Source organism: Ictidomys tridecemlineatus, chromosome 2 (genome assembly GCF_052094955.1).
Source record: "Ictidomys tridecemlineatus isolate mIctTri1 chromosome 2, mIctTri1.hap1, whole genome shotgun sequence".
Taxonomy (NCBI): domain Eukaryota; kingdom Metazoa; phylum Chordata; class Mammalia; order Rodentia; family Sciuridae; genus Ictidomys; species Ictidomys tridecemlineatus.
In genome coordinates, this window is record NC_135478.1 from 114739936 (window position 1) to 114762130 (window position 22195).

The 22195-nt window shown below is 36.2% G+C and overlaps 1 protein-coding gene across 1 annotated transcript in view; it reads left to right on the forward strand.

Annotated features, from left to right (window-relative positions):
• Positions 1-22195, forward strand: part of LOC144368481 (CD109 antigen-like) — a 79471-nt gene that overhangs the window by 11300 nt on the left and 45976 nt on the right. Inside the window, exons 4-15 of the mRNA XM_078027430.1 lie at positions 4046-4142; positions 4397-4538; positions 5411-5520; positions 8039-8263; positions 9330-9431; positions 9522-9584; positions 10324-10500; positions 13719-13871; positions 17613-17687; positions 18270-18330; positions 19683-19824; positions 20693-20810. Coding sequence (XP_077883556.1) covers positions 4046-4142; positions 4397-4538; positions 5411-5520; positions 8039-8263; positions 9330-9431; positions 9522-9584; positions 10324-10500; positions 13719-13871; positions 17613-17687; positions 18270-18330; positions 19683-19824; positions 20693-20810 — 1465 coding nt within the window. The remainder of the gene's footprint in view (positions 1-4045; positions 4143-4396; positions 4539-5410; positions 5521-8038; positions 8264-9329; positions 9432-9521; positions 9585-10323; positions 10501-13718; positions 13872-17612; positions 17688-18269; positions 18331-19682; positions 19825-20692; positions 20811-22195) is intronic.

Sequence of the window (22195 nt, forward strand, 5' to 3'; positions counted from 1 at the left end):
TCGCCGCCCTCCTGCCTGTTCAAATACAGGGCATGCTAATCTTTGAGGTCCTGTCTCAGGATCCCATCTATCAACTACGGGGTTTGAGGGCCATTCAGCTGTCTCCATCGGTGGGGCTGTTGGTTGAATTACACCCTCTGGTAAAACGGAGTTAGTGACAGCCTCTTGTTGTGGCCTTTTTTCTAATAACCCCTTTTCCTTTAAATTTTCTCCCTTTCTCTGACTAGCTCGAGAGACCTTCTCTTTTGCTTGACCTAAAATGTCTTCCTCCATGGTCTGAATCTCTAACAATTTACTTAACACTTTTTCAGCTTCTTTTTTAATAATTTCTAATCTTCTATAAAGATAACGCAACCCAATAAGATAACACAAAACAAAACCACAACTGAATGAAACAAAAACTGAATAAAAATTCACTGTATCAATTTTCTCTTTCTCGGGGCTAACAAACTTCAAACCTTGAGCCAACCATTTTTCCCAGTTTGCCTGAGAAATTTCTAGGGATAGGCAGCTTGAAACAAAAACGAAATAAATCAAAACAAGAACACATTGTTTTTTGAAATGGTCACCCATTCTCTCGCCTTCCCTCAGGGGCGAGCGATTTTACTCACCTCCAAATTCAGACGTTCCGCGTACGGGCCACCAAAATGCCAAGGGCCAATGTCTCGGCTTGGCACCAGAATCACGAGCCACCACACACCTTTGTAGGTTCAAACAGCAATTCTTTATTCCAGCTCTCACACCGCCTCCACACAGGTCCAGGGGCAAACGCGTTCTGCCGTCTACCCGCACAATTCACCTACCCCACGAGGCTCTCTCCAAATCCCATTTTAATCTCACGAGAACTCAATGGGAACAAGCAGCAGGAACACCCTAATCCCAGCAATAATCTTCAACTTCCAACTTCCCTAAAACCCATTATCTTAAACTGGCAACGCCTTAAACTCAAGGAGCCGGTTACTTCCTCAAACCTGATCAGCTCTAAACCCGAATCCGCCTTGGTCCTTGAGCAAGGTCACCTTATTAAAGCATGTATGCAATGTTCCATCAAATGTCCTCTAAGCAGCAAGGGGTACACTTGGCAAGGAAATTTCGATGCGTCATTCCTACTTGGTAATGGCCCTCAGCAGGCTATGGTGTATAATTTGACGACTCTTAAATCCTTGTCTTCAGCCCCAATGTCTGTCTTGAGGTTTAGATGCTCATATCTTGCTGTACACTAGACATCTCCCCTCAGGTATCTTATAGGCTCTTAACTAAGCATATCACTTCTCTGAAACCTGATGCTTCTTCTGTGACACCCCTCCTGCCATCTTGGTGGACTGAACCTTCATTGGTTTAGCTGCTCCAGTCAGCCATGCTCTTCCTTCTCTTTTAACAATTCCCATATCCAATCAACCACCAGTGCTGTTGATTCTGTCTCCTTCATATCTCTCAAATCCATCCACTTTTCTCCACGGCTACTTCCTTGATTCAGACCTACATCATCTCTTCTTAATTACTGTTGCAGTTTCCATTAAATGTATTTCCTGACACCATGCAGCCCCTTCTCCTCTCTCTCAAACTCTACTCCCCAAATTTCACTTGTGTTTTCAAGAAGGAAAAATGCTTTCTATGATCTTTATTTAGGTAATTTCAAGGCGTGGCTACTCCCCCGGACCCTCTTTCATCACAGAACTAGTTGCACAGCTTTGCTGTTTGCTGGTCCACTTCTTTGAAAATGAGTCTGTCTTACTACTGCACCTTGGTGCTTAGTACATGTCAGCTATGGAATAGGCATCCAATAAATACTGCTGGAAGAACATTGCATGAACACACAGCTCCTAAGATTTCAGTTCCAAGCTGTATGTAGCACAGCCAAGGTCTTCATACCAAATTTAAAAGTTGTGATTTGGAGTGAACCAGGTTGAGTTGGATGGGCAATAGGTTTGGTCTTATCAAATTAGGGAGTAGAGAGTAGAACCCGAAATCAAGTTCCTCAGGTGTATTTTGAAAGATGGGTTCTGTTGTCTTACTTTTCATGTGATTGTTTTAAATTATAGAAAGATCTTGTAAATATCTATTTTATAATAGCTGTCATAGTCATCTCTATGGATGCATGATAAGCAATTTAGCTTACTCTTTTTTGCTAGTAGACATCTGTTCCATCAAGGTTATTTTAAATGTTCAGGGCATTGCTAGAAATTTCTTGGAGAAGGTTAAAAGGTTCTATTTGATACAATACCCTATGTGCATATATTACTACATGATTGGTGTGATCCTATATCACATACAACCAGAAGAATGAGAAGTTATTCTCCATTTATGTATGATGTGTCAAAATGCATTATACCATCATATATAACTAATTAGAATGAACTAAAAAAAGATTTCATTTTGTTTTGAGGTCTTTAAATGAGGTGACCAAAAAAATAAAAGTTTTTAGTGTATTTGTCTGTTACCTTTGATGCGAATATCTGCTTATTAACTACCTCATTAAAAATAAATAATAGATTCTTTCTTCCTAACCACAGTGAGATTTAGAGGATTCTAAATCAAATAACACAGCATATATCTAGTTTGCTCCTACAACTCCTGGGAACAGTAGAATTAAAATAGATTATTTAATCTAAGGTTTATTAAAATGTATTTATTTGATGAATTGAGACATTTGTATCTTGGAAATAACATGAAGAAAAAAAAAGGTAGGTGGAGAGAAACATTAATTATAGGGTTCATTTTTTAAGGTGTTATTTTATAAATTTTTGTACTATGGATGTTTTTAGAAAAAAAATTCTTGTCTTCTTAATGATACTATCCCAGAATATCTTTGATTTGCTTTGTCAAATGTTGTCAAGTTATTTTATGAATAATTAAGGCATTCTAAATACATTCAGATTTTATTTAGGATACTAATTTTAAGTATTCCTGTTTCACAGTGATTATTATCAGCTTGGTAGAAAGCTAAGTCTGCCTCACATTCAAGCCAAAATTAAAAATTTGCATGTGAGAGTAAATTATTATTTTAAAATTCTTTACTAGCATGTGATACAGCTTTGTAAAATACAATATGCTGGTATTATAGCTTGCTTTTATTTAATCTTTAACAAGATACAAACAATGTTAGGTTTGGAAGACTTTAGAGTAAGTGATTTTGATGCTAAGGTTTCTAATGTGGGTTTCTACTACCTTTACTATTTTTGTTTGGAAGGGTGATACATTGAAGGTTGAAAATTTTTTTTTGAGATTTGCAATGTTTGCTTTTGAGCTGAGTTTACCCAGATGAGGGGCTATTTCTGTGTCTAATCACTGGATTCAGGAAGCTGTAGTTTACTATACAATTTATAGAATGCAAAGCAAAATTACTTTTACATTTGGACTCGAATTTCATAATAGAGATGGAAGAAATCTAGAAAACACATTTTAAAAAGACTTCCTGGCAGTAAAATGACTCATCAGAGTGCCTCTCCTTTGCATGAGGACAATTTCCCATGATGAGAGTGGATACTAATAATACATAGACTGCTAACATCAGAGAAGGAGATTTGATCCAAGAAGATAAGTTTGATACTATAGATTTAAAAAATCACTATTTTTGATTTTTCTTGCAAAAAATAATTTTTTTGGCAGCTGTGAGTTCATTCAGTGCTTCAGAATCTAAGATCAAAAATCCCTCCTGACAAATATTGGAACATGCAGTCATTGGCCATGGTGATTGCAAGTTCAACTGACATTTAAAAATCTTCAAATTGGGTGTGGTTCATACTTGTAATCCCAGCTACTCAGGAGGCTGAGGGAGGAGAATTGAAAGTTTGAGGCCAGCTGGAGCAATTCTGTCTCAAAATAAAATAAAAATAGTAGAAGATGTAGTTCAGTGGTAGAGCATTTGACTCGCATGTGGGAGGCCCTGGGTTAGTTTTTAAAAATTTGCTGTAGAAGCATGTATTTAATATAATACTTCTACATTAGATTGCTAGTGTATGCTATTGAAAGTAATATTTTTTATTTTGTTCTTCTGATAATGTTAAGTTTTTTGGGAAAAAAAACCCTGTTTATTGTTTTTCAGGTATACATATGGGAAGCCAGTGAAAGGAGATGTAGTGCTTACATTTTTACCTCTATCTTTTTGGGGAGAAAAGAAAAATATTACAAAAAAATTTAAGGTAATTTTTTCAGTTTATAACTTGTGATGGGAAAATATGTGTATTTTTCCTAAAAATAAGATTTTGTACTAAATTAGCAAAAAAAATTGAATGTAAGAAAATCAAGAACTTTGTGGCATTGGAAAAGTGAGAATTTACCCACTTACAACACTGATTAATATGGAGCCATTGTGGTGTTGTGACTTAGTGTGAGTTTTATTTCTAGAATTTGAATTGCTAAAGTGAGAATAAAACTGAACTTTTAAACAAAACAGATAAATGGATCTGCAAACTTCTCTTTTAATGATGAAGAGATGAAAAAGGTGATGGACTTTTCAGATGGGCATTCTGAACACTCGGATCTCTCTACTCCTGGGCCAATAGAAATTCTAGCCACAGTGACAGAATCACTTACAGGTTTGTGGACATTGACTTGAAGGTAAAGCTACTTATGTGTTGTTGCTCTGAAATCTCTTTTTATAACTTGCACTTTCACTTGGGGGCATTAGTTGCTTTTTTAAAGATGCTTTAATGTTGAAGTTTTCAAGACTATAAAATAGTCTAACTTGTGAGATGTTTTCATAATAGAAGTGAAACTTATTTTCTGTGAAAGTTTGTGCTTCAATCACATGTGATAGCTATTTGCATTTTTCAATTTTTAGTCTCTTTTTAGCTTGAAAACCCACCCAGAAAGGCCTACATTTTCAGCTATTATTTCTTCTTCCTCTTTCTTCTCCTTCTTTTTTTTTTTTTAGTTGTTGATAGACCTTTATTTTATTTATTTATATTCGATGCTGAGAATCAAACTCAGAGCCTCATACATGCAAGGCAAAAGTGCTACTGCTGAGCCACAACCCCAGTCACCTTCTCCTTTTTTTTTTTTTAAAAAAATTACTTAACATAATCTAAAATCTCACCTGGTTCTAGATGATTTTCTCCTTTAATAAAAAAAATGTTAGTTATTTGTACGTTTCTGTTGTTATTTCAACAGCTTTAACCAATCACTGGAAGAGCAAAAGACTATTCTGTCACTGGCCCTAATCTGCTTTTGTGTGTCTATGTCACTGAGGGAGGATGGTGGTAGTAGTGTTTAATTAAAAGCAGTCCACAGAGAACATAATAGACCATGTGGTTCTCTTATTGTGTGTTAAGCCAGTATAGAAATGAGGCTTATGTGTCCTGATATCTTCAGCCTCTTTTATAAGTAGCTTAGATGGAAAGATTTGGTGGATAGAAGCTGTTGGTGAATTATTTCTTTTTAATTCTAAATGATGCAATTTCCAAAATAGGCATCTCAAGAAATGCAAGCTCCAATGTGTTTTTCAAGCAACATGATTACATCATTGAATTTTTTGATTATGCTACTGTCTTGAAGCCAACTCTGAACTTCACAGCCACTGTAAGTTGGTATATTTATTACTAGTCCATAGCAGTAAGTTCAGTTGAATGAAACAGAATGGGAAAGAGTATACTCAGTGTTTCTTCAAAAATTTTAGTCAAAAATTCGATATATTACCTTTTCTCTTTAGATATGTGAGGTATGTAGAATTGTTTCTAAGTAATCTGGGCCTACTTTTTCTAAAAGAGTCATTTATTTTTTTATTTTTTTTTATTTTTATTTTTTTTAATTTTTTTTAATTTTTTATTTATTTTTTTTTATTGTTGGTCGTTCAAAACATTACACAGTTCTTAATACATCATCTTTCACAGTTTGATTCAAGTGGGTTATGAACTCCCAACTTTACCCCGTATACAAATTGCTGTATCACATCAGTTACCCTTCCATTGATTGACATATTGCCTTTCTAGTGTCTGATGTATTCTGCTGTCTGTCCTATTCTCTACTATCCCCCCTCCCCTCCCCTCCCCTAAGAGTCATTTCTAACAACAACAAAATATCTTCCTAGAGATTCATTTAGCAAATAGTTTAAGTTAGATTTGTTACACTGAAGCTTTTATTAATTGAAGGGGTTTGATAGTGGTCAAAATTTTAATGTAAATCACTTTTCTTTTTTCTTTTTTTTGTACTGAGGAATTGAACTCAGGGGAACTCGACCACTGAGCCGTACATCCCTAGCCCTGTTTCCTTATTTTGTATTTTGTTTAGAGATAAGGTCTCACTGAGTTGCACCTCACCTTAGAACTCTTAGATCCTCTTCTCTCATCCTCCCAAGCCATTGGGATTACAAGTGTTGTGCCACCACACTGGGCTTAAATCTGATTTTTATAATGCTAATTTTATTTCTAGAAAAGATACAACTTTAAAATTTAACATCAAATCTCTTTTTCAAAAGAAAATGTTGAATTAACACTTGTTACTTTAATACATTTTGACAGAGTGCAAGGTGTGGTGCAAGGCAGGGCTTATGGAGCTAAGAAAGACCCAGTGCTACATAGTTCAAGGTTTTTCTGATGGTGACAAGAAAATATGCACAGAACTATAATTCAAGGAAGTATAAGATTCACACATGAGTTAGTTTCTGTAGGGATTTAAAGCAGGTGTTGCAAACTTTTCCTCCAGAGATTAGATAGTAAATATTTTTAGCTTTCTGGGCCATATGGTCTTTGTCACATCTACTCAATTCTGTCATTGTAATATGTAAGTAGCCACAGCCGATTTGTAAACAAACGAGAGTGACTATATTCCAGTAAAACTATATTTACAAAAATACTGGATGGGCATGCCTGCTTTCCAGTTAGCTAACCCTTGTTTAAAAGAAAGGAGGTGCAGATCCTTGTTGAATGCGTGAGGAGAAGTTTTAGATAGTTGCTGATTTCAGTTATCTCAATAATTTAGACAATTTGAAAGATAAAAATCACAAGGCTGCTGATATTTGTTTCCAGATGAGGGAAACAATGGAGTTCAGGAAGGAAGGTTTGGGTTTGGGATAGGAATGGGGGTTAAGGAATACTATATGGAAGAGGAAGTTCTGAACGCTTTGTTAAAAGATTAGTAGAGTTTTAAGTGTTTGGGCATGGGGGTGGGAGGTGGGGAGCAAGATGAGTAGAGACAAAAAACAAACAAACAATAGTGAGAGGCTGGTTGGCAAATTCAGAGGTATTCAGAAGGCAGTGACTGGACAATTGCAGTCCCAGCTGAGCATTGTTTCTGGGAGTGATAAAACAGGAGGGTCCTGAATGTCTCCCAAATGGATTTGAACTTTATACCCTAGGGATATGGTGGAAACTGTTTGAGTAGGACTAATGGGGTTATGTGCTGGAGGATGGAAGCAGCCTCGGGGTGGGGCGATGGGGAGCCTCGTGGTGGTGGCTGGAAGAGTGGCAGGTGGAGCAGAGAAATATATGTCTTGGTGTGCATTAGATTTTGGAGGTAGGGTGAGGGAGGGAACTTTCGGAAAGTAAGTTTTGAAGATTTGTGGTATCAATGAAAAAAGCAAGGCAAGATGGTTGTTCTGTGTTAGACATGCTGAGTTCCTGGTGACTGGGAGCCAAGTGAAAATTTCTTGGAGGGAACTGGAGGTATTTTGTTGTGAGATGCAGTGCAAGGTAAAAACAGGGTTTTTGAATTTGCCGTACAATCCCAAGGAAACAACAAGCTAAGCCCTAGGAACACTGAGACCTTTGGGGAAGAGTTTATTGACAAATTCCCATATTTTGTGAGAGGAAAGGGGAACCATAAAGGACACTGAGAGGGTGCACAAGGAGAGGTATGAAATGAAGGAGACTGCTGTGGAGCCATGGAAGTCAAGGAAGCCATAATGTTCAGAAAGCAGGATCGTGGGCCTCTAGATGCCTCCTACAGAGAGGCCAATGAATCTGAAGATGAGGGTGCCATCAATAACTGTTGAGACTTCGTGTCATGGGATATTACAGATGGAAACTGCAGCCAGCTGAACTTAAATCTTTTTTTTTTTTTTAAATTACCTGTTTTAAAAATATCTTGTTTTGACAATTAGGTGAAGGTAAGCCGTTCTGATGGCAACCAACTGACTCTTGAAGAAAGAAGAAATAATGTAGTCATAACAGTGACACAGAGAAACAAAACCGATTTCTGGAGCAGACAGAACCGTGGCAATCAGGACATGGACACTGTCCAGATCGTGAATTATACGGTCCCCCCAAATGGAATCTTTAAGATTGAATTCCCAATCCTGGACAACTCCAGTGAGCTACAGCTGAAGGTGACCTCTGTTTCCCACAATTATGGTTCCAGGACACCATCATCTCAATTGTAACTATGTAGATACTCAACCTATCAGAGCTCAAAGGGCAAAGGAAGTGGACATGTTTTTATTTTTTAAAGTGGGAGAAAGTGTTAGAAGTAATTTGATGACAGTGACTAAGGATTGGCCTGAATGTTTCCTTGTAAGTTCATTTTGAAGAGCAGAGTAAAATATAACAATGTGAAGATATGATGGAGAAGCTCCACAAAACCGGGGTCTAGGTTGATTTTTAGTCATTCGAAATTTTATTTTTAGTGTGTGATGCACATCTGTAATGGCAGTTACTCAGGAGGCAGAGGGAGGAGGATCACAAATTGGAGGACAGCCTGGGTAACTTAGAGAGCCATATAAAGATATAACATAGGAAAGAGGTAGGGATATAGCTCAGCAGTAGAGCAATTGCCTAGCATGAGTGAGGCCTTAATTAAACATGGGTTTAAACCCTAGTACTGGAAAATAAAAATAAAAGTGAATTTATTTTAGCAGGAGATGGAATCAAACAGGTTTATGTATTTGTAAAACCTTTGCTGAGCTTTCTTTCCCAGAGTGGTTTGTCTGAGAATCCTCAGCCGTCCCTGCTGCCTGCCTTCTGGTTACTCTGTCCTGCTCCATTCAGGGCCCTGGCTCAGCAGGGTGCTCCACAGATGTGGCTTCTTTGATTTGCACTCTGAACCTTGGTGGATTGAGTGAGGTGTTTGTGAGCTGTGTGTTGTGGAAAAGGAAAGGGTTCCTTTTCCATTTCATTTTCAGAATGTTTCTTGATAAAATAACTTTTGTTTCTGAAAAAGAGCTGTGACACCCCCCATTCCAGCCCAGGTTATTATAGTAAAGACTCTTATGTTTTTCAAATTGGCAGATTCTTGATGGTATGGTTATAAAATGATGAAGATGAGTATCTGGTAAATGTATTTTTACTGCTCAAAAAAAGAAAGCGAATTTGGCTTTTAGTAATTATTCATCAGACAGCATCTTTTTTCAAGGTTACTCAAGGTGAAAATTTATGGCTTTTTTTCTTTTGCTCTAGGCTTATTTTCTTGCTAGTGTAAGTAGCATGGCAGTTCATGGCATGTTTACATCTCCCAGTAAGACATACATCCAGCTAAAAGCAAGAGATGAAAATATAAAGGTAATATGTATAATTCACCTGATAATTACAGTACAATTGGACTCTCTTGCCATTGATATGTGCATATTAACTGAGTTTTTTTTTTTTAAGGTGGGATCACCTTTTGAATTGGTGGTCAATGGCAACAAGCAATTGAAGGAATTTAGCTATATGGTAATCTCTTATAGAATTTAAATTTATGATTTATTATAGAATTATCTTAAATGGTATCTATATTCTGTCTACACTGAATTTATTTTAAAATTAGGCTGTCCCTTTTATATTGCAATCAAAATATTTTTTTAAATTTTTTCATCTGTGTTTCCATTTCTAATGTAAACTGGACGATTAATTTTAGCACTGTGTTTAAAATTCAAATTTCTATTAGATTAATAATATACATCCTTGGGTAGAAATTTGTAAAATATAAGAGAAAATAAAAATGGCATGATGGCTTTGTAATATTTTAAACCCAACTTTCCCAGTGGAGTCCTGTATTTCTCCAATCAAAAATAGATTCTTTACCAAGATGAAGAAATGATAATTGTTTGAGGGGATAGATATGCCAGTTACCTTAATCTGATCATTACATGCTGTATTGAAATATCATACCATGACCCACAAGTATGCACAAATGTTACATGACAAATAAAAATAAAAAATGCCAATAAATTGAGAATTAAAAATATTGATTTTTGACTACAAAGCTGTTACTCCAGTCAGCATTGTTTTAATCTTCAATTTCTATTTCTTAGGTTATATTATCTGTCAAGTAGGTTTTCTTATATTTGAAAAGGTGTCAAGACTGGTTTAAGTCAAGATTTATGGATTTGCTTAAAATTATGATAAATATAACTTCAACTGAGCTCCTACTAGCTTTAGTAAAAAATTAAATTTATCTATTTTTTTTTAGGTAATATCCAAGGGACAGTTGGTGGCTGTAGGCAAACAAAATACAACAACCTTCTCTTTAATACCAGAAAGTTCTTGGGCACCAAAGGCTTGTATAATTGTGTATTATATTGAAGATGATGGAGAAATTATAAATGATGTCTTAAAAATTCCTGTTCAGCTTATTTTTAAAAATAAGGTAAGATTTAAGATGATAATATTTAAAAGAAACCCTTATATTAGTGAAGTCTGAGACATATACTATTTCTTTAGAAAAGTATCACTAAGCTGAATTGGTTGGGAGGATATATTATTCCCTTTAAAACTATGGTAAAACCTCTTCTGTATTTAGTTACTATGTATATATTTAAAAAAATTATTTTTAGTTGTAGGTGAACATAATGCCTTTATTTTATTTTATTAAAAATTTTTTTTTTAGTTGTAGTTGGACATAATACCTTTATTTTATTTATTCTTATGTGGTGCTGAGGATCGAACCCAGCGTCTCACACATGCTAGGCAAGCGCTATACCACTGAGCCACAACCCCAACCCCCCATAATTCCTTTATTTTTAAGGGTTGCTGAGGATCGAACCCAGTGACTCACCTGTGCTAGGTGAGCACTCTACCACTGAGCCACAACCCCAGCCCCTATATATGTGTTTTTGCATGTGGAATTGTTTGGCTCTATGGGTCTTATTTGTGACACAATGTTCTTGGCTGTAAGACTTCAACTTAAAAACATGAAACCATTCAGGACTTTTCAAATAGTTGAGTTGACGTTGCTTGGTTGTGAAATTCAGTGGCACCGTAGTATCTGTGTGGTTTGACATTGCCATGGATTGAGGAAGTGAGGCCATCTGCCATGAATTTAAGAAGCAGACCTGGGCTTGGTTTATCTATTACATCAGCTGGAAACTAACCTGGGACAGATTTTTTTAATATACTTGGTCACCTTGCACATGAGGACCTCTGTGAAGCCTGGCCTCCAGATGCATCAGTGCTTTTTATAGCCTGAGTAATCAGCTTGTGTAGAAAGCTGCCTTGGCCCCTAACCGAAAAGAAACATGATTGAATCATCTCACATGGATCAGCCATAGTTTACTAAAAATTACTGTCTTTCTAGTCCTCATTGTTTTAAAGCAGTGGTTTACAGAGTATGGTTCTTCCATGCTTTCTTTTGTTGAGACTTGTTAACCCTAACTTTGATTATCAGAATATAAACTTCTACTTTTGTCTGATGAAAAGACACGAGATATTTTTCTTTTTTAAGAAAGAAAACACAGGGGCTGGGGTTGTGGCTCAACGGCAGAGCACTCACCTAGCATGTGTGAGGCCCTGGGTTTGATCCTCAGCCCCACATAAAAACAAATAAATAAAATAAAGGTATTGTGTCCAAGTACATATTAAAAATTGTTAAAAAAAGAAAGAAAACACAATGGGGTTGTGGCTGGGGCTCATGGCAGAGTGCTTGCCTAGCACATGTGAGGCACTGAGTTAGATTCTTAGCACTGCATACAAAATGAGCACATAAAAAAAAGCCATGCTGTCCATTTACAACTACAAAAAAAAATAAAGAAAAGAAAAGACTATATTTTGTTAGCTTCAGAGCCCAATTTTTATTTCTAGTAATAGTAGTCACTTGACAAAAGTGAATTTTAAAGTAGGAGTCATGGAGGCTTAACCAAGGAGACACATTTCTGAAAGTGAGATCAAGCTCTAAAAGTAGTAACAGTGTACAAGATCATGGATGTTGAGGAAGCAGAGTTTTTGAGAGCATATTTCAAGAAATTTCTTAGACATATGAGATAGGAAATTAGTTTCAGTTCCATTTGCAAAGATGTATCTTAAACTTTTATGCAACAATTATTGCACTATGCAGAAACTGCATGAATCATAATAGAAAGTGTTTAGGAGAAAATTTGTGAATCTTTGTTGATGTTCAACGATGACAATGGAATGAATGAATGAGATATAGAAAGGGATAAGAAGATGTAGGTTTAGAAATTATCCACATAGAAGTGTAAGTTGAAGCCATGGGGTGTCTGAGGTTCAGAGAATAGAGTGAACTACAAGGTCTAAGACAGCCTAGAATACACTACTTCCCACCCTATAACCCCTCTCTCTTTTAGAGTGTAGGTGAAGAAAGTAAACTAGATATGAAGGCTTGAGGAGTGTATTGCACCAGATCAGATAGGCAGGAGGGGAATACTTTAACTCAAGACTCTACAATGGACTAGAGATTGAATTCAAGTTTATTGAAACAAAATGCAGGAGATGGGGCTGGGGATGTGGCTCAAGCAGTAGCGCACTTGCCTGGCATGCGTGCCGCCCGGGTTCGATCCTCAGCACCACATACAAACTACGATGTTGTGTCCGCCAAAAACTAAAAAATAAATAAATATTTAAAAAAAATGCAGGAGAGTGTTAAAGCATTGGGTGAATTAAAATAAAAGTACTGGAGATTGTTGTGGGGATATTGGTAAGTGTTTAGACCCTCAGTTTTTGCTAATCAGCACTTATTGAAGTTGGCTCCCACTTTTCCATTGAGACTAAGAAAATAGCTGGGACTCTGCCATTCTTTATGATTACACTTTGAGAGGATGGCTCCCACCAGGATATTTAAGTTTTAAAGAGTCAGAGAAAGACTTTGAATTGCCAGTTGTCTAAAGCAGATGTTCTAAGGAAAGGAACGTTGGGGGCTACAGTCAGGAAGAAGCCTATCCAAAGTTTAATGAAGCCTAAGGTGGCATTAAGGCCATCTTGGACAGATGGTGCCATCATTGATACAGGGGAATGTAGAGATGCTAGATGAAATGAGAGTCCCCAGTGGGAAGGGGCCTCATGACAAAGCCCTCTGTTCAGCAGTCATGCAATGACTGACAGTTTCTAAGAAGTAGTAGGACCACACTTCGTTGTGTGTAATGACAAGAAGTTCAGGTAGCTATGGAGACATAGGGCACAGAGGTCTTGGACAGAACCCCCATATCTCACAGCCCAGCTAGTTCTGTGAGTCCTCTGGGAGCTCTCTGTGTTTATTCCCAAGTTCAGGTTACTTTAGGTTTCTTTCCTCTTTTGTGTGCCCCCTCTAGGATGTTGTCCTTCCCAGGTGTGCTAGATACTGCTATCTTATGTCAAGCATTGGATGGGGGATGAAGAATGGGAGAGGGAGAGAGACAGGGAAGAGAGATGGGAAGGATAATTCAGATTTATAACTACTGTGAGAAGTTGACTTGCAAGTATGAGGGAATAGTTTTCTTTTTGTTATTTTCTTATGTATGGTTTTAGAATTACCCCTGGACCAAGGCAAGTAAAGAAATTTTTAGATTTTGAGTCCTTGATCTGTTATTGGTAGAGTATGTAAGTAATGATTTTTAAAAAGTGAAATCAATCAATCCTATTTTCTCCCTTTCTTAGATAAAGCTGTTTTGGAGCAAAGCTCATGCTGAACCTTCTGAGAAAGTCTCTCTCAGGGTCTCTGTAACACAGCCGGACTCAGTAGTTGGGATTGTAGCTGTTGACAAAAGTGTGAATCTGATGAATGCCTCAAATGATATTACAATGGAAAATGTGAGTTTAGCTTTTTAAAAATTATACACTTTTTTAAAAAATGTGTTCTTTTTAGCTATACACGACAGAGTGTATTTTGACACATTATACATTCTAATTAGGATCCCAACTTGTGGTTGGACATGATGTGGAGTTTCACTGGTGGTATATTCATATATGAACATAGGAAAGTGATGTCTGATTCATTCTACTGTCTTTCCTGCTCCCATTCCTCCCCTTCCCTTCATTCTCATATCCTTTTTGTCTCCATGGCATTTCTTTCTCCTCCCCTGCCCTGACCAGATGATGGTGTCGTTTAATTCTGTATGATTATGGATTGCCCTCTATGTTCTTTTTTTCAGTTTTTAATCCTGCAAATTTGTATCCACTCTTTTTTTCTTCCCATTTTATTTTTTTATCTCTTTCTGGGACTCTTATTATTCAGAAATTTGGCATTTCTACTTTTATCCTTTGTATCTCTCCATTTTTTGTTTCATGTTTTCTGTCTCTTTTTCTGTAGTTCTTTGAGAGTTCTTCCATTGATTCTTCCAGCTCTGAGATTATTTATCATCTTATGTATCCTACTTTGATAAATTTTATTTTTTTATTTATGCTGGTTGTGATTTTCATTTTTGTTTTTAACTTATTTTTATTTTGTTAGCTATTATATTTTTAGTACCTGTTTTTCATTTGGGTCGTATTTTTTGTTCCTTTTTTCTTTTTCTTGGTAACAGGGATTGAGCCCAGAGGTGATTAACTACTGAGCAACGTCCCAGCCCCTTTTTGTACTTTATTTAGAGACAGGGTCTCACTGAGTTGCTGAGTCTGGCTTTGAATTTGTGATCTTCCTGCCTCAGCCTCCATAGTCATTGGGATTATAGGTGTATGCCACTGCACCTGGCTTTTTCCTTTTTCATATTGCTAATATTTCTCTTATATCTCTTTATACATGTTTACTAGGCTTATTTTAAATTCTTGAGTTGATCTTTTCAACAATTATGCTTCACATGCCATATGTTGTCCAGTTGGATATTTTTCTTTGGTAGTTATAACCTTTGGGTGTCTTTTGGGTGTCTCTCTCCTCTGATAACATCTATTGGGGGGAAAACTGAATACCAGGCTCCAATATTTGGTGTAGGTCCTGGGATTTTAAAGATAAAGAATGGGTTGAAACTCATTACTCTTGTTCCTTTATTTTTGCTATGTGCTTCTATTCAAGAGTTTCACTTAAACTCTTAGGGAAATGAAGCACTAGGAAGAGATTATGATCCAAGCTCTGAGGGTTTGGAAGAGTTGGGGAGGAGGGTCTGGCCATGTTTTTCTCACATCAGAAATGCCCACCTGCTATTATCTTTGGGGCATCTACAAGGGCAGTCAGCTGCTGTTGATCTTGACAGGGAAATTGAAAAGAATGATTTTCCTAATGCTATCTCCTGAAAAGAAGCAACAGCAGAATTATGAAAACTTTCCTCCATCCTGTCTCCTGGTTTCTCTTTAGTTATCTTCTGCCTCATACTGAAGCCATTTGCTTCCTTCCAGCACCAGTTCAAGATATCCTCCACTCTTTTGGGGATTTTCGTATCTCACTCATCCAAATTTTCTCTTTGCTTTTATTATTTCTCCAGAGTTGACTCTGAAGGTGGGAGTTAGGAGCCTGTGATACCAGTCTGTCCTGGCTTCCCTGTTTCTTGTTGAGTGTTTAGAGTACTTCAATTGTTCTAGATCTTCCAGGAACAATTCTTAGGCATTTAGCCTTCCCATTGTTAGCTTGTGCTGCAGCTTTGCAGTGCTTTTTATTGAGGCAGTGAGAAAAGGAGGATTGCTTTATGAGATACATGCTGCTTCTTGATTAGTTAACATCTGTTCCTACTTGAGTGAGAGCAGAAGCAGATCTTCAAGTATTTGTATTTTGTGGCAGAGCTAGAGTCATGAAATTAAAACCTTTTCTCTCATTATGTCTGACTCTGGCCCTGGCTCCATCATCTATGGGTTGGCCTAACTATATTTGCTGGCTTTTTGAGACATGATGAAACTTTTTGTTTTCTCATTTGATCGTTTTCTTATTGGTGACTGTTATGGTTTGGATTTGAAGTGTCCCCTAAATGTTACTGTGTTAATGTAGGAATGTTCAGAGGTGAAAAAATTAGGTTATGAGAGTTGTAACCCAGTCACTTCATGGGTTAATACTTTGAAAGTATTACTATCCTAGGGGGTAACTGTAGCCAGATGGGACATGGCTGGAAGACGTGGGTCACTAGGGGCATGCCTTGGGGATTATAGCTTGTCCTCCTGAATCCTCCTTCTCTCCCTCTTTGCTTCCTGGCCACCATGTCTTAAGCTGCATTCTTCTGCCATGCTCTTCCCCATGATGCTTTGCTTCACCTTTGGCCCACAGCAATGAAGTCGGCTGACCACGGACTGAACCTCTGAAACTGTGAGCTCAGAATAAACTTTTTCTTCTCTAAATTGTTCTTGTCAGGAATTTCAGTCACAGCCACAAAAAACTAACACAGTGCCAGATCATCATGTTCGCTTAATGCGGGTGTAACCATGGTTATTAGCTGAAACAGAGGTTGCAGGTGTTTAACTCTATCCTAGAATGAGTTTTTTCAACTTAGATGCTTTCATGGTTTTTACCTTTATCTCAGTTTGTCTTGGTCAATGCTAATGTAAATAGGGAGAAGTATCAAAACTGACCTAAAAAGATATAATACTTTAATTTTGTTATTATAGTAAAACATGTATACCATAAAATTTGCCACTTTTACCATTTTAACGTACAATTCAGTGGCATTGATTTCTTTGCAAAGTTATATAGCCGCCATTAGTATTTCCAAAACTTTCATTGCTACAGAGATGCTGTAACATTCAGGCAGTAATTCCCCATTTTCCCCTGGCCCTGACCCCTGGCAACCTCTAATCCACTTCTGTCTTTTATGAATTTGATTGGTTTACCTATTTATTTATTCTAGACATTTACTTATTACTTCTACCTTTGGCCATTGTGAGTAATGCTGTAATGAACATTGATAGAAGTATCTTTGAGTGTTTGATTTTGGTTCTTTTTAGTATGCATCTAGGAGTGGAACTGCTGAGTCATATTCTAAATTACATATTTAAATTTTTGAGGAAAAAGAATGAGAGTTTTACTCACTCTTTTAGCCTATTTATCTATTATTGTTAGCAATGAGTACTATTCTTAAAAAATAATAATATTTCTAATGTTATTATTATTGGTATAATTTGGAAATATTATCTTATAGGTATAATTTGTATTGCTTTGATCATCAATGAGGTTGAATATTTTTTCTTCCTATTAATAATTTATATTTCCTCTTTTCTGAATTGTCTGCTTAGGTTATTGAAAAAATTAGGTAAATGATATTTTATAGATATATTCATTGACATCCAGTTTAAATATCTCTGCCAGATAATTTTTAATACTGACCTTTATATGTTGATCTGTCAATCAGTGACATTTAAGTTCCTTCTGGGCAAAACTCAATTTTGTACTTGAAGGAGTTCTGGATTGCTAAGCAGAATAAAAATAAGTTTATTAAAATTGGTTGGAAGAACTATAATTCCAACCAATTGAATCATGAGCAGAACATTCACATATTTATTACTCCTTGATTTGAATCATTTTCAAGTTTAATAAGCCTGGGGGCTATGACTAATCTAAGTTACTTATAAGAAATGATGTGGAAGACAGAAAGTATTGATATGAAACTAATCATTCTGTGTATTTTATCTTCTTTGTAGGTGGTCCATGACTTGGAACTTTATAACACAGGATATTATTTAGGCATGTTTATGAATTCTTTTGCTGTCTTTAAGGTATGTTCAGTTTTATCTATAATTTAGGGGGCTGGGGATGTAGCTCAGTTGGTAGAGAGCTTGCCGCACATGCACAAGGCCCTGGGTTCAATCCCCAGCACCGCAAAAGAAAAAAAAAAGTATTAGATTTGTTCTATAATTTGAAGACCATAGTATCTTTTACTATATCAAACACTATCAGAATTAAAGATCATTGTGAGATGTTAACCTTTTATTATATGTGTCACTAAAGTGCACTATTACATAAGTATAATTGGAGATGGAAAGATAATCATCCTTTCAGTTTTAAAAGTAAATGGAAAAATTCACCATTAGAGAGAGAAATGGAATTATCACTAAACAAATAGTTTATTTCCTTCATATTACTTTCTTTGACTTTGAAATGGCTGTTCATGCATATGAGAGAGAGAGAGAGAGAGAGAGAGAGAGAGAGAGAGAGAGAGAGAGAGAGAAAGAAAGAGAGAGAGAAACTATCTAAGCTCTCAAGAATGGGCAAGAGTGAGTCTAGAGTGTTGGAGACTTCTGTGATTAGAGAACATCTAAATGTTTATTTTAAAAGAAAATTAAAATTATTTTTTCTAGGAATGTGGTCTCTGGGTATTGACGGATGCAAACCTTGTGAAGGATTATGTTGATATTGTTTGTAAGTAAAAACTGGCAGTATGCTTGCAAGATATTTGTCTTTTACATCAGACCTTTAGTATTACTTTATACAGGTATGGATATTTTCTGGTTGAACATGAATATTTGTATCTTAAAATGTTTGGAATTTATCATACTTGGAAGTACATCTGGGCCATGACATAAAATGTTCTTCTGAGCTCCTGTCTTTGAAATGTATGCTTTTCATTTGTTTTGTGTAATCCTTTGAGGTGGTTATATTTTGAACATATTGGTTCCAATTTGTATTGAAAGCTGTGCTATTATTTTGGAACTACTTCAAAGGAGAAACACAAATGTTTTGAAACACTTGTGTTTTCTAGCTTTTTGATGTTCACTCAGAAATAGCCCAGATGCCAAAAGTAGATATTCTCTCTCTCTCTCTCTCTCTCTCTCACATACACACACACACACACACACACACACACACACACACACACACACACACACTTCATCCATGGAGGTGACCACTGAAAAATAAAAAAAAAAGTATACTCTTACAAAGAAATCATAAAATATTTTGACTGGAGGAAATGTATACATAAGGGTGGTTAACTGTAGAAGCTATTCCCTCTTTTTTTCAGGTAAAATTTACTAATATCATCTTGAAAGTGTTCCAGAACTATCACAGTTCCTCTGTCTGAATTTCCTATCAGGTGTTCTCAGTTACTCTGCACTCAGCCCCAGGCTATCTGGCTTTCTGTTGGTTCTTGTCACACCATGAGCCTCTGTTCTGAAACTTAAAAAATATTTCATAGTTTTAAAGATTTATGAGTTTTTATGATATTTATTTATTAAAAACATGTGCTACACTTAATTTTCCTCATACAATTCTCTGTCCTACGAGCCTTCCAAGAATCTGTCTTTATCCATTTTCCAGTCTCTGTTTTTATGCATCTTTTTTCATCTCTACTTATCAAATCCTGCCCACCGCCTGCTATAGTCTTTATTTTATTGTCAGCACTAAGGAGGTAGAAAGAGAGGAATAGAAAAGTTATAAATGGTTTTAAAATGATACTTTTAAATACTTAAAAAAATCAAGTTAAAAATTTAAGCATTTGAACTGTAAGTATTTTTTTTTATTATTATTGGTCATTAGTGACAGGAAACAGTTTAAAAAAATTATTTCTGGCTCTGAGGTCACTGTCCATGTGGTGTTTGGTAAATCACTTGACTTCTCTGCCTATCAGATTTCTCATCTGAGAAAATGAGAGGGTTGGACAAGACAGACTAAGATCTCCTGCAGCAGAGAGGGGCTATGAGTCCATGCACCAAGTTTACAATTCATTTTCTCCCATGACTGTTTTTCTAACCACTATCAATATTTGTTTTTAGATGATACTGCGGAGTATGCTGAGATGTTTGTGGAGGAAACTCAGGGGTATCCAGTAGATATTAATGATTTTTCTTCATTTAGCAACCCACGTGTAAGAAAGCATTTTCCAGAGACTTGGATTTGGCTAGACACTGATATGGGGTAAACATTTATAAAGTTCTTTGTTCACACATATTTCACTTAGTATATGTTTTAAATAAGATTTGCTCTTTTTTCTAGAGGGCATAGTACATAGTTGATGAAGAACTAAGTAGACCAAGAGGATTTTGTTTTAGGATGTTCATCAAATCTACCTGTAGTATTTAATAAAGCCACATGGAAATTATGGCAGGAGATTATTAATAAGAAGATGATAGGTCTTTTTATTTTTAATCCCCCAATGAAGTGTGATTTTAACTTTGAAGTCTCATAATTCTCACTGGAGAAAAATTGCTGGACATACATTTGTTGCCATTAGGTGAGAAGCACTAGTGATCACCTCCTGGACCACTGGCAGTGCTGCTACTGATACTCATAGAACATCCTCAGGGGAAGGAGGGACATGGGGGTGGAAGGAATTCAGCCTCACTGCTAAACAGTGTGCTACCTGATGAGATAAATTTTGTTCTACACAGTAATATATAGATAGCTATTTAGGAATATTCTAAATAATCTCAGAAAAAAATAAATAACAGTATTTACAGGGATATAGAAAAGTAACTCTTCTTCAAACTGAGAAAAAATTGGAGTTTGAAAATATGTATTTATTCTTTATAAAAAATTTATGAAACTACAGTGGGAATTCTGAAGATATAAATATTATAGAAAGAATTTATTAGAATTTGAATTAGTATGAAATATTATGACCTCTTTTTTGAGAACTTGGGATCTGCTTTTTTATGCTAAATGGTTTTAAATTTAGATATATAAGTGATATATAAAATTAAAATTCTTCCGAAAATAGTTGTTGACTTATTTTGAAATATGTCAGTTCTTGGTTTTGTGATTTCTATGTTTGTCTTGATTTCAGATCCAAGATTCACCAGGAATTTGAAGTTACAGTACCTGACTCTATCACTTCTTGGGTGGCTACTGCTTTTGTGATCTCCGAAGACTTAGGTCTTGGATTAACGACTGCCCCAGTGGAGGTAACCTATGGAGGGGCTGCTTATTACTGTTACAGTACCGTGAAGCTAAGGAAGTTCCAGCTACTCAATAGATTTTTAAAAAATGATTGCTTATAATGTTTATCATAGTTTAGAGATTTTTTTTGATTTTTCCTTTCTGCTTTTCATCTGTTTTAAATTTTAGAAAGAGAGCTATATTAGAGTGTTAAGTGGTAAGTGTCCATATTAAGATTAGGATAGAAAAGTTTATTATGGATGTGCTCTAACAACTTCCAATGGCCAGAATAGAGAGAGGAGAGAGAATTTTCATGTGTCCTTCATGGATGAGCACAACTTCTCAAGACGTCCCCTAGTAGATATGCCATCACATCTCGTTTCTACTTACTAAGAGGCATAACATGACTATGAATGGCCAAAGACCAATACTTCTTGCTTCTGTTATTCTTTTTCTTTTTGATTCTTTTTAGATGTTAATGGACCTTTATTTTATTCATTTATTTATATGCGGTGCTGAGAATCAAACCCAGTGCCTCACACATGTGAGGCAAGCACTCTACCACTGAGTTACAACCCCAGCCCCTCACTTCTGTTATTCTTTATAACACATTTGTTTTGCCTCTTTAGCATCCCAAAACGAAATTAGTAGAAAGCATAACATTCCTATGTATACAATTTCAAAAAAGTTAACATGATGCCTTAAGTGAGATACTAAGAGAAATAAAAAGAAAGTAACACATGGTAACATGATATGTATTTAAATATGTTCATGACCAGACATTATTGCACTAAAGATACAGCGAAATTTTAAATGCTTATGCCATGCCTGGAATCGCCCTGTGTGTAATACTACAGGCGTGTTTTGATGTACATGTATTATTTCAGCAACTCAAAATCCTTGAGTGGTGCTGCCTGTAAATTTCTGAAATGGTGAACAACTTTTGGTAAAGTTACAAACAAACCAAAATGCATTCTTCTCTTACAAAATAGTTGTATTCAGAAAAATTTAGTCATATTTAAATTGGAATTATGTAGTAAGCTTAAGTCATTTTAAATAGGTACTTTAGCTATGTGCATATCTAAAGAAACATTCAAGAGTCCTGAGGAATATGAAACAGTCCTTCATTGTTTGCGTTGGTCCTGAATATTGCAGACCTTCACCCACTAAGTAGCATCCTCCAATCATTGTGATGACCTAAGACACCTTCACAAATGTCCAAAGAAACCTCTAGAAGGAGTTACTGTTGCCAGTGTGACCATGGCTTAAACTAAACCTCAGAGTCAGGGGAGGGCCTCAGCCTCCCCTGCAGGACTTAGCCAACATTTTCAGAGTTGGACCACCTGGAGGAAACACACATGGATGTGTGTGTAGAAGTAAACTGTCACCAGGCCGGCTGTGTTGAGGTTTA